The 13492-nt window shown below is 41.7% G+C and overlaps 1 protein-coding gene across 3 annotated transcripts in view; it reads left to right on the top strand.

Moving 5' to 3' along the window:
• The window catches only part of LOC101437321 (protein kinase cAMP-dependent X-linked catalytic subunit), a 172606-nt gene that overhangs the window by 77582 nt on the left and 81532 nt on the right, over positions 1 to 13492 (top strand). For all 3 annotated transcript variants that reach the window (XM_058291717.2, XM_058291716.2, XM_058291715.2), the window contains exons 4-5: positions 2251 to 2370; positions 9406 to 9501. In XM_058291717.2, the coding sequence (XP_058147700.1) occupies positions 2251 to 2370; positions 9406 to 9501 (216 nt within the window). The remainder of the gene's footprint in view (positions 1 to 2250; positions 2371 to 9405; positions 9502 to 13492) is intronic.

Raw genomic sequence — 13492 nt, 5'->3', positions numbered from 1 at the left:
TGCCAGCCCATCGCGTCAGTTCGCTCTCTTGCTGTCTCCTTCAGGAGGCACTACGAACCGAAACTGGGACCTCCCATGGGGTAGGTGGGAGTTTAATAGCTTGAGCGACATCTGCTTCCTGTGTTGTCAATTTTAAAAATCCCTGTTGTCATAAGCTTACGTTCTGTTTGGGAAAACAGACAGCAGGTGGAATGCCCGGTCATATCAAGCATACGAAGCAGTGATAAGCATGGAAGAAAAATGGGGGTGGAGGGTGCAGTCTTCCTTTCCCGGGTGCTGCAACAAATGCCACGCAATGGCTTGGCTTAAACATTGGGCATTTATTGGCTCACGGTTTGAGGCTAAAAGAAGTTCCCCTTCAGATGTCAGCAAGGCGCTGCTTTCTCCATGAAGACTCTGTCAGCTGGTGCTGACTGCTGGCAATCCTTTATCTGGGAGAGACTGTTTAGCATTTGTCTGGTAAAAGTCACATACCATAAAAGTAACCATTTTAAAGCACAGTTCAGTTTGCCATGTTATATGACCCTCACCACTTTCTACTTCCAGGACACTTTTCCTCGCCCCAAAGGAAACCCGAACCCATTCGCGTCACTGGCCATTCCCCCTCTTCTTCATTCTCTCGGCAGCCACGATATCTCTTTCTACGAACTGGCCTCTTCGGGACATTTCATGGAATTACACACTATGTCTTTTTCGCTCTGGCTTCTTTCCCTGAGCATGCTTTCAACAGGTGCACCCACCGTAGTATGTATCAGAGCTCCATTCCTTTTTCTGGATCAGGAATAATCATATTCCATTGTACTCATATACCACGATCTGTTCATTCATTTAGCTCTTCACTGGTGAGTTTTTTGTTAGCAATGTCCTCACCCTCGAGAACAAATTAAGAAAATTGTCTCATGCTCCCTCCAGCCTGAAATCTGGAGATGGCAGCCGAAACTTTTGCCGAGTATTTCTGTAAAGTTGAAGAAAGATTTGCATCCCCTTGGGGAGGTTTCCAAGGAGAGAGAGAAATTGCATCGCCACCCTGTTGTGAGAAAAGAGACTTGAGGCCACAGAGAAGGGATGGCAGGAATAAAAAGGAAGACTCAAACACACTGTTGTAACACATTTCCGAGTGTACTTTTCACAGTGCATAGAAACTGATGCATCTGTTATCCTGTAGGTGGCAATAGAAGCTCAATCTGTGCCGTTTTTAACCCATCTTTTGAGATGGTCTTTTTCAAACCCAAAATTCCCCAGTGTCTCCAGCCTGTTACTGAAAGCTGATGATGACATAAAAATGACGTCACTATTATTATTAGTTGGATTTTACGAAATATACACACACATAAACTAGAGAGACAAACAATAGCAGCTAAGTATGGCAGGGGAAGCATAGAGAGATTGAGAGGGTATGAATTTTTGGGGGGATTGTTTTTTATTATTATTGGAATAATAAAAATGTTCTAATAATGACTGAAGTGATGAATGCACAACCGTATGATTTGGTTGGATGGATTTATGTTCAATTCATATGTATCAGTAAAATTGATGTGTTAAAAAAAATGACATTGCACCTATAAGGATGTTGCTACAAAAATGTCGAAGCACTTCCAACCTGTTGAAGAGCAGGTAAAAAGAAAATGAGCAGTGACTTTAAATTTCCCCTGAAGTGGCAGGATTTGCTTATTTATGCAAATTGAGCCAACTTGTGAGTACTTATGAGGATATATCAAGACATGATAGCTGATCATTTAATCTTGAATCATTCCTTTATTTTATACAAAGACAGGTACCATAGAATTTTTTTCTTCTGAGTATTAACAGTCACAATGATAAGACCTTTATATTTATTCTGTTTAGGTTACTGAGTTTCTATAGGGAAAAAAGCTAAGACCATGTGTTTTTTTGTTTGTTTTTAATTTTTAGGAGGTCCCGGGGGTTAAACCCAGGACCTCATACTTGGGAAGCAGGTGCTCAACCACTGAGCCACATCTGCTCCCCAATGAGAGCTCGTTTTTCATTCGTTTGTTTTAGGAGGCACCAAGGATCAAACCTGGGACCTCATACCTGGGAAGCAGGCGCTCTACCACTGAGCCCCATCGGCTCCCCTGATCATGGTTATTTTGCAGCAAAGCGTGTCCATGGAAAAAGAAAATGGTGCCATTTTGATCCACGGAATTGCTGTTGAAGTAGTAGCTTCTAAGGGGGCTGTACTCACAGACGGTAACTGAATTTTGCAGACTTATGTGTCTGTCTTCTGCCCAGGACGTGGACGCTCTGTGGAACGCCCGAGTACCTCGCCCCCGAAGTCATCCAGAGCAAAGGCCACGGCAGAGCCGTGGACTGGTGGGCCCTCGGCGTTCTCATCTTCGAGATGCTCTCGGGGTGAGTAAAGCTTCTGGTGAAAACCGGCAGCCCACACGTGGGCCAGCTCCCCTCATCCGCCTGCTCCACCTGTGTATCGTTTTTCTTTTTTAATGCTATTTATTTTATTTCCACCCCCTCACTATTTGCGTTTACTGTGTCTGTTTGTTGGATGCGCATCTTCCTTTTCAGGAGGCATCGGGAACTGAACCCGTGACCTTCTGTGTGGGAGGGAGGCACGTAATCTCTTGAGCACCTCCGCTCCCTGATTTGTTGTGTCTCTCATTACGTTTTTCCTCCTTGTGTCTCTAGTTGTGTCAGTTCATCACCATCTCATCACGCCAGCTCGCTGTCTTGCTGACCTTATTTAGGAAGCACTAGGAACCGAACCTGGGACCTCCCATGTGGTAGGCGGGAGCTCAATCACTTGAGCTGCATCTGCTCCCCCATGTGTATCTTGAAAACAGTGCATTACCCTAGCAGATCATTATGCAAGCATCTCTCCCCTGCTGAAAATTGCAGTGCAGATGGATGATTAGGTTTAAGTGTTAGAATTTATTGAGCCTGTGAAAGACTCATTAAGGCATGTCCACTTGATATTTGTAGCCTTTAGTTAAATATCCGTATCTTTCTGAAATAGAATCTACATTTTCTGCATGGGCTGTTTTAGAAGGAATGCTTAGAATTGTGTTATGCACATATTAAAAGAAGGTAAATGAATAAAATAGCATGCCAGCAAGGAAAGACACCATTTGTTCCTTCAGTCCCATGCTTGCTTGGGTGAGATATGATAGTTATGGAAAGTTCTGTCTTCAATCTCACCCAGATAATAAAGAGGCAGATAATGTATCAAGGTGTCAGGACAATTAAACACTCATCATCTGACTGCAACGTTGAGCAAGTGTCTCACCCTATCAATCTTAATATCAGGATTACTCTTGTCATTCTACTATTTCCTTCACCATACACTAACAGGTCTTGCTTGTTAAGTCTGCACTTTCCTGAGAAGTTTCCTAAGTTCTGGCAAATGCTGGGTACTTCTTCACTCCTCTCTGATTCACCAAAGGGGATGAGTCCACCTGGTTTACCCTGGAAAGCATCCTTTTCAGTTGGAAACAAAAGTGAAAAGAGAGACATAGAGCATGGAGCATCCAGCCAGCCCCAAGCTTCCGTCTGCCCTCACTCCCTGCTGTGTGGGACGCTGGTGGCCATGAAATTCTAAAACCTTCTCAAGGAGTTTAGGAAATCACCAGTTTCATTTGGGGAGTGGACAGCACTCATCACCCATGTGCTCGTGTCTACTCTTATTCATAAAGAAAGTTATCCCTTCCTGGTTGGCCCAGTGAAACAGACCATCCTCAGGAAAGTCCTACCAGAGGATTTCACCGCAGAGCTATCTGTCACCCATCTATCCATTACCTGTTAATCGATCATCGATCTATCCATCCTTTATCCATTATCTACATTATCCATCCATCATCCATCATCTATCTACCCATCCATCCATCCATCATCCATCCTTTATCTATCATGTCATCTATTTATTTATCTGCCGTCATCATTCATCCACCCATCGATCTGTTCATCACCTCTCATCTGCCTGCCTATCTATCTGTTGTCCATCTCTCTTTCTATCCATCCGTTCATCCATCTCTATCCGTCCATCATCTATCATCTACCTATCTACTTATCGGTCATCATCATCATCCATCCACCCAGCAATCCGTTCATCATCTATCATCTGCCTGCCTATCTATCTGTTGTCCATCTCTCTTTCTATCCATCCATCATCTATCATCTACCTATCTACTTATCGGTCATCATCATCCATCCATCCATCAATCCATTTATCCTCTATCATCTGCCTGCCTATCTATCTATTGTCCATCTGTGTCTGTCCTTCCATCCATCATCTATCATCTACCTATCTACTTATCTGTCGGTCATCATCATCCATCCATCCATCCATCCATTCATCCATCCATCATCTATCATCTACCTATCTACTTATCTGTCATCATCCATCCATCCATCAATCCATTCATCATCTATCATCTACCTGCCTATCTATCTATTGTCCATCTGTCTGTCAATCATCTATCTGCCTATTTATCACCCAGCTACCATGTCTGCACCCACCATCTATCAATCTTCCATATGTCTATCTTTCTATCTATCTGGTCTTTTGAAATTTCCAATATTCTATTCTTAGGCGCGTCTAGGGAATCAAGCACAGATTTTGGCAGCTTGTTTTTCTTCCATCCGTGGTAACATTGTTAGCCACAAGAGGGCAGCATCCCCTGAGGATAACAGAATCCTGGCGTCTGATGATTTTAAATATAATGATAGTCAAATATTGTGTGTTTTGGTTTTATTATTAGCATAGTATATAAAAATACAGACTACAAATTTAGAATATATTAGCATAAAATGTTAAACACCACAGAATATAGTAATACATAACGTAATATGTAATCAATAGTAGATATAATAGACTATATGTAATATTAATAGAACTTTTGGAAGGTAACAAGAATAGAATATCAGGAAAATATGATTAGAATGTATTGGAATAGAATGGCATATTATTAAAATGCCATAGAATAGAAGATAATGTAAGTAGAAGCTAATATATTACTGGAATAAATGATAATGAATAGTTAAAGCCGTCTCCAAAGCCAAGTCCTGGAGAGCTGGACTTTGCATTTCGTATGAAGCAGGGGAGCTATTGGGTTACAGGAGTCATAGTTCCATTTCCCACATTTCTAGTCAGATAGAATTAACATTTTATGGATAGATTTTTGAGAGCAGTAAACCCATGCATGTATCCCAAGCACTGCCAACACCTCCTTGTCATTTCTCATCTCTCAGCTCTCCGTTTCTTTCGTCCACTGGCACCCTCACCTGCCCACAGGTGCTTTTCCTTGTCGCAGCTGGCACAGCCCTATCCACGCCTAAATCTGCTCCTGCTTGTCAGTATCCACTGGGAGCCTCTCGTAGCTCCCTGGGACAATAGAACAGAATCCAAGTGCCTTGTTGAGATGTGAGACAAGCATGACCTGTCCACCACTGGGAGTGACCCTCCCACTGCCCGTCAAACATGCCAGCTCCCACACATCCCCTGTCCCCCTGGCTCACGCCTTCTCTTCCAGTGCCCTGTTCTGTGCTCACCTGTAACCTTGTCCAGAGCCTCCTGGGGCCATCTTGCGCCTTCCCATCCTGGCCTGTCCCACGCCTGCTCCTGCTTTCTGTAGCCCTCTGCTGGATCTCAAACCACCTCGTTGCGTGTGTCGGTTGCTGGTGGTCGGTGCCAAGGGACGTGATGCAGGTAGAAATGGAGGTGACCTTGGAAGTCCTTTTCAAGACTGCGTCTCCAGATGGCTGATTTCCCTGTGCTAGCATAATCAAGCGACAGCGTATTTTCATTTGTTTGGCTTTAATGGATCATTTAAATATCTCACAAAGTACAAGAACAGCCATTGGATTGGTAAAATATGCCATATACTCAAGTGTGAAATCAGAGCATAACTAGGATATATATATATATATATATATATATATATATATATATATATATATTTTTTTTTTTCTTTCCCATTGAATGGGGAGTGTTGAGGTCAGATCAAAACTATCTGGAAAATTCTGGAACAGGTTCACTCATAGGCTTTCCTAATAGCTCCGGGCTCATCCCTGACTCTATCCATCACGTTCTCCTTTTCTTTCCATCCCTTTGCTGGGATAACCAGTGAGTCAGACCCTCTAGAAGAATTTGAAGGGAAGATGAAATTTGCATCTGGACACTCGTCCATGGAGAACGTGAGCTGTAGAGCTGCGATTCCCAAATGTTTTGGTCTTAGGACCTCTTTATGCTCCTAAAAATTATTTTATGACCCCAAAGAGCATTCATTGGCATCACTTATACCTGTCATTATTTACTGTTAACAACTAAAACGGAGACTGAAAAGTGTATTAATTTACATAAAATAATAAAATCATTAAAGGTTAGCCTAACTTACATAATTTTAATGGGAAGAGTAACCACAATTTCCAGGATAAAAATACTTCGAAGGATAGCTGCGCTTGACATTTCTGATAATTAATGTCTCCTTTCATGAGAACAGTTGGATTCTCTTTCCTCACGCTGGTACGATATGTTGTTTTGGTAGAAGTAAAGGAAGAAAATTCATTATTCAGATGTATGGTTGGGAAATAAGTTCTAAAAGTTGTGAGAAAAGGACTTGGGGAAACCCAGGGTTCCTTAGTCCCTGTTTGTTTGTTTTTTTATTTTTTTTATTACCTTAGTCCCCGTTCTGATAATCACTGCTATGGTACCGTGAGATCTAGACTATCTGTTTTACAAAAAGAATTACAGAAGTAGCCCTGTTATATTAAAATTATCATGGACGAATTATGGAGAAAATAGCAAAAGTGGCATGAGATTTTAAGGTGTTCTTTTGCCTGTTTTCTCTCTAGTAAACAGACTTTCTTTTGATGCTAGATAACTTTTAAGTTGCTTCTAATATTCAATGCTGTAGGACAGAAATTCCTTGCCCATGTAGTAAGAGTTGGAAGCTGTCTGCAGAGCAGAACTTTGAGGATTTCATGGGGCACTTTTCCCAGGTGCCCTGGATTCGTGCTTTCTGCCCTTATTTTTCTTTGGGGCAGGATCAGTTCTTGTTCACTGGTTGCCCACACACTCGTAGCGATTAAACCGGTCTTCAAATCCTTCCCTCCGTGATACTGTCACGGAATGTCTGCTTCCCAGGATCGCTTTGTTTAATGCCATCCATAAATGTTTTTAGGTATGTGTGACACATTTTCTCCTGCAGTTTAATGTTCTGTTTCTGAAAGTGTGCATTTCTATGATGAAATCATAGCCGAATGTATTCAGACAGGGCGCCACCCAAACCCAGGGAAAAGTAAAGAGCATCCTGGCCAGAACTGCTTCTGACTGAGGAGACGAGGATTCCGTGATGTGCAGATCTGCATCACCAGGGGCAGGTTTTCAGTAAACGCACTTTCAGTAGCTGCTGTTAGGAACCTTGATCACCGGTGGCTGTTGGAGAATCTAACTTCTCAGCACTGCCTGCCTTCATTCAACTCAAAGTGTAAAACTGAGGAACTGAGATTTTACTCAAGAAAAAAGGCTCAGCCCAACTCTTAGGTTTCTCTAAGACCTTTGCTTGTCTCGATTTGTCTACCTCCACTTCTCCCCCTCCTTTCCCATTGACTTCTTTTTGCTCCCTTCCTCCCTCCCTCCCTTTATTTTTTTTAAATGTTACATTAAAAAATATGAGGTCCCCATATACCCCCCCATCCCCCCCTCACCCCACTCCTCCCACGTCAGCAACTTCTTTCTTCATCATGGGACATTCATTGCGTTTGGTGAATACACTTTGGAGCACTGCTGCACCACACGAATTAGAGTTTACATTGTAGTTTACATTCTCCTCCAGTCCACCCAGTGGGCCATGGCAGGACATACAGTGTCCATCAACTGTCCCTTCAGTACCACCCAGGACAACTCCAAGTCCTGAAAATGCCCCCACATCATATCTCTTCTTCCCTCTGAGGGTAGCCTCAGCAACTCTCGTGGCCACTTTCTCCACATCAATGCTACATTTTCTTTGTACTTTTTTTCCTTCATTTAAAAACATGTTCTTCCTGCCTCTTCCAGCTTCTGGAAGGAATTCCTTGGCTTGTAGCTTGACTCCAGCCTGTTCCTCTACCCTCATCACCTTCTTCTGTATTTGTCTCCTCCTCTTCTGCCTCTTAGGAGGACACCTGCTCTGGAGTTAGGTCCCACCCCATAATCCTGGGTAAATTTATTCTTGAGATCCTTCCCGTAATGACATCTCCAAAGACCCTTTTTCCAAATAGTCTGCATTCACAGATTCCCAGAATTTCAGTGTGGGCATGTTTTTTTGGGAGGCCACCAATCAACTCACTCTTCTCTGTTGTTTTGTTTTTACACTTCAGGAAGCTGGACTTGGAATTACTGAGAGAATGCCTTTCTGCTTATTGAAATTTACGGTCATTCATGAGGATATCATTTGACATCTCCGTTTTCTAAGATCTTTCCATGGCTTCTGTCCCCAAATTAGAAACTCGAATTGTAAAGAAGCCTACTTAGAAGATAGGTTTTTGAGAGTATGCCTTTTCTTTGTGTAATATGAGAAAATATCAGAAGTGAAACTTGTACCTGGGATACATAGCTATGTAGTATATGTTTACTGGTTATCTTCTAGGTTTTCTTGGATTTATTTGGTCTTAGCGATTTCAAGTATGTTTCTTCTTCAACTTATTTCAGACTCTTGCTCTATTTAGGAAAGTTCTGCTGGTTTCTCCACCAAGTCTACTACCCTTTACCACTTGCTTTTACAGATCTCACTGCTATTTTCAGGACTCTACTTGAAAAAATGTCCATCTCTCCTCTCGACCAAGGGTCAGTAACCTTATTCTCTGAAATGCCAGTTAGCATTTTAAAATTTTCAGGCCATATGATCTCTGTCACAGCTATACAGCTCTGCCATCGTAAAACTGAACAGGCATGGTTGTGTGCCAATAAAACTTTATTTACAAAAACAAGCCATGGGCCAGATTTGCCAACCCCCAGACTAGATCTTGGCTCTCTAAAGGCATTACAAGCTAGAAACCAGCCCTGACTTTACTAACCCTACATAAATTCATCTATCAGGCAAGGCAAAGAGGCTCAAAGAAGCCTCAGTAAAATTTAGCAAGCATTTCCACTCCGTGTGTGATACACGGTTTTGAGACGGAGTGGAAGGCCCTCTAATAAGATTCCTTTCAAATCCTTGTTAGGCATGCTACCCAACGAGTCTTGCCTTCTTTTGGGGGACCTTTTTGGGGTCCGGTCCTTTTGGAACCATCTCTTTGCAGTGCATCTCGACTTCTGGATGGCTTCATTGTGTGAGAAAGGAGGGCCTGTGAAATAAATTACTTTCTTCCTATTTAAAGCAGGGATAGTCATCATGACAAAGGGATTTTTCCCCCTACTTGTTCTCCACTAAAAACCGGTATTTATTTTTCTCACAGGTTCCCTCCATTTTTCGATGACAACCCATTTGGCATTTATCAAAAAATCCTTGCAGCCAAAATAGATTTTCCCAGACACTTGGACTTCCAAGTAAAGTAAGTAAATCGCTTCCCTTGACATTGGGTGTGTTGATTTTTAAAGTATCTAAAATCACAGTAAAAGCATGTGTCAAGCAGGATATCATATTGCTTCGTTAAACGAGCTGGGCTTACACTATTTTGGACAGTAATCTTTTCCACAGAAAGGGGGAAAGGGGTTTAATTATCCTCCTTTAATGATACTTAATCTTTTAATAGCTCTTAACTATTTTCGTTGAGATAAATGATAGTAAAATTAGCAAATAAAACAGTTTCTTTTACTTTACGAGAAAGCGGTTTTGGTATTTGACCAGAATAACCTGCTTGTTTTGTCATTGGCAGAACTGTTGATGGCTTAGCAGTTTCTTTTTTCCTCTCCTCCTTAAATTACACTCATCCTTGAATTCTTTCTAATGTTAATATGTGGATTTATGAGTGTGTTTCATCCAGAACATTTGTACTGCTGATACTTTGGGCATACATTTCAGTGGATTTGTGGTAAAAGGAAGAGCAAAGGTCTTTTTAAAATAATAAATGAACGTTTCTGGAATGTTCTGAATATATGCTTAATCCAGTCACGTTTTAGCCATTTTGCACGTTATGAGTTGTGGTTTCTATTTGTTTCCCGGGATTTCCCAGATGAGTTGGTAGGTGAGTACCAGTCCATATTGACCACAGGATGGATGGAGTTAAATGGCTTTACTTGGAACTAAATTTTGGGAATGAGGGACTTGGGGAGATGTCTCCCCCTCTTTTTTTTTTTTTTTCTCATGCATCTCTTCTATTTTTTTTTGTCTTTATTTATTTTTTAATATTACATTCAAAAAATATGAGGTCCTCATATACTTAGGTCGCCTGCTTTAGGCTGATTCCAGTTGAGTTTCTTGGTGGTCAGGGTTTGTCCCCAGCAAGACCTCAGCCTGACCAGAAGATTCCGAATTTGTTTGGGTTTTTTTTTTTTGGCTAGTGCAGGTTTGACCTATAGTTGTGTTGGACATGCCAAGCAGGTTTTTAAAAGTTTTAGCAAGAGAAGAAGACTCGGTTGAAAAAAGAAATAAATCCAGAAGGGACGCCCTAGGCAATGGAAGGTAAGATGGTGGCTCTGAAGGGAGATATGCTCAAAATTAAATAACGCTGAAAAGAAATGAAAACTGCCCTACCATTCCCAACCGTGTCCCCAATCCCAGCCGAGTTGAGTGACGTTATTTCACGTGAACAGCAAAACCCTCTTAAACTCCAGTTACATATTTATCAAGAGTTGACCCTGTTTTGACTGGGTGAAAATCTACTTGCCCCCATGGGCAGGTCTGTCAGTTGACTCCCCTGTAAACTGGTGGGGGAAGTAAACTGTTAAACCACCTGCTATGGTTATAGCACTTAGCTGTCTCTAGGGAATTTGCTTCAAAGGAAGTAAGTATGGACTGTCTCTTGCATTCCCGCAGGGAACATCTTTACTTTGTAGACTCACGAAGCTGTTAGGCAGTTTGTAAGATCATTGTATTTATTCCTCTCTTTCTTGCGAGAATGACTTAAACTCTTTTGCAGAGAGAAGTTTTCCTCAGGAAGGGACTTTGCATAAATCCCGAGTCATTTATTCACTTACGTGAGGATTTCAAATCTTTTTTAAAAATTTAACTTTTGAACTGTTGTTTAACAGTAGAATTGTTATTTTAACAAATGAATTTTATTGATACGTATTAATAAAGCCTAAATCCATCCAAAGTGTACAATCGATGGTACTCACTGTAGTCACATATTTGTGCATTTATCACGTCAGTCATTTTTAGAGCATTTTCATTCTTCCAATAATAATAGTAAACAACTCATCATCACCTTTCGATCTCTGCTTCCCCTGCACTACATATCTCTTTTCTGTTTCTTCCTCTCTAGTATTGTTGTAGAATTTGAGAGAGGTTCAATTATTTGCGTATAGAAAGGCCAGGACTCAGGAATGATTTTGAGAAGGAATAATGGTTTATTGACAGCCAGCCGGACTCGGGAGCTTTCTGTTGCAAACCTGAGCCCCGGAACAAGACTTTCAAGTTTCTTTTATACAGAGAGGAAAGGCCAAATGGTCCTTTTGTTTCAGTTCTCAATAGGTTTGAATTAGCATATCTATCTCCCACATCCTAGGTAAGCTTTTAGCATGGACTTCATACTTTCTAGATAAGCGTTTAGCATTTGCATTTCCCCTGAATATTTAAAGTTTATAGAGTTTGCGTTGCTAAACTGTTTCCTGGGACTGGAGTCGTTGCCACGGTCACCAAGGGCAGGACTGCAGCCTCTTACCGTTCCACACCCACAAGTCAGGACAGACAGCTTAGGTTAAGGTTCTCTCTGAAGAGACAAAGAGCCTCCCACCCAGAGCCCACATCAGTATATTTGTATTTTGTATAAACAGACTTATATATGCAGTTTTACCCATATTCATGTTTTCCGTGAGGTTTCACCATATTATACAGTCCCGTGTTACATTTTTTAGCTTTCCTTCTACTAATATCACAGTAGACTTTTGATTCTCCATTTCTTAAGGTCCTATGTTGATTCATGAAACTTTGGCATTTGTGTCAAGTTGCTTCCTAAGCAAATGGCAGTGTAGGTTGAGATTGAGTTTCCTTAAATGAGTATATAAGATTGTAAGGGAATCAGATGCTTTGGATCTTGTTGCTGATTTCGACAAGCCACATCTATTTTTATTTTGTGTCTGAAAGTGGCTGGATGAGAGAGGAGCCATCCAGCACCAGGAGAGTAAATAAAACGTAGAATTTCCCCTGTGCTGCCAGATGGTTGCCCTCGACAGAAGCACCGTCTCTCTGCCTTGGATGCGTTTACTCATTGTCTGCCATATTGGTTTGCCTCTCTACCCTTTGCTTTCAGGACGAAGCTGATTGTGAGGATTTTTGCCAGGGCTTGATTTTTGTTTATAAGCAAGCCTTTGTTATAATCCTAGCAGATTCAGCTTCAAGCCTGTGTACTACTAGGGGCAGGCAGTGGTGTAAATAATCGAAAAAAATATTCATTGGGGAATGTTGAGAATATGGTGTTTTAGGATCTTGATGTTTTCAAAAGTTTTGATGTGTCAAAAATGACGGAGGTACGATGCAGCAGTGCTCCAAAACGTATTCACCAAATGCAATGAATGTGCCACAATGAAGAAAGAGGTTGTTGATGTGGGAGGAGTGGGGGGTGGGGAATGGGGATGTGAGAACCTCTTATATTTTTTTAATGTAACATTTCGTGTGACCTATGTATCTTTTTTAAAAAAGACAATTAAAAAAAAAAAGAAAATATAGTTTTAAAAAATGATGGAAGGGGAGCAGATGTGGCTTGAGCGGTTGAGCTCCCGCCTGCCACATGGGAGGTCCCAGATTGAGTGCCCGGTGCCTCCTGAAAGAAGAAAAACAAACAAAAAGCTAGAAAATGAAAAAACCAACTCAGGGCAGTTGATGGGGCTCAGTGGTTGAATGCCGGCTACCCACCTAGGAGGTCCTGGGTTCCATTCCTGGAACCTCAAAAAAAAAAAAAAAAAAAAGATAGAGGCACTCAGGTACTAGAAAGGTATATAATTTTTCAGTACTCTTGTCTTTCCTAGTCTGCTCAAAAGGATTTCCTTCTCTAGAGGGAGCCAGAATCCCAGCCTTCGATGAGCTCATGCTCTGTGTTTTTCACGGAGAGACAGAGGGGCGATTCATTTCAACAGGTCTCTCTTACGAGCTTAGCTGGCATAGCATTGGAAACTCTGTGGGCAGAGCTGGTGTTTGCCGGAGGTTCAGATCTTTAGGAACCTGGCGTGGCCTGAGAGACCCTGGACTTGAGGTCACCAGCTCACCTGCGCCTTCCCTGCTGCTACCCTCCTCTTATACTGAGGCATATTTTATACCCGGGAAACTCAGAACCTGAAAGTTGGGCCAGGAGAATTTGACCAACCTGGGGAATTTCAATATATGTTTAGAATATCTGGATCTTAATTCTACATAATATGTCACACATATGCACACACATGCATTTT

The sequence above is a fragment of the Dasypus novemcinctus genome, chromosome X (genome assembly GCF_030445035.2).
Source record: "Dasypus novemcinctus isolate mDasNov1 chromosome X, mDasNov1.1.hap2, whole genome shotgun sequence".
In the NCBI taxonomy this organism is placed as follows: domain Eukaryota; kingdom Metazoa; phylum Chordata; class Mammalia; order Cingulata; family Dasypodidae; genus Dasypus; species Dasypus novemcinctus.
The sequence above is the reverse complement of the archived record's forward strand: the minus strand, read 5'-3'. Positions and strand labels throughout refer to the sequence as shown.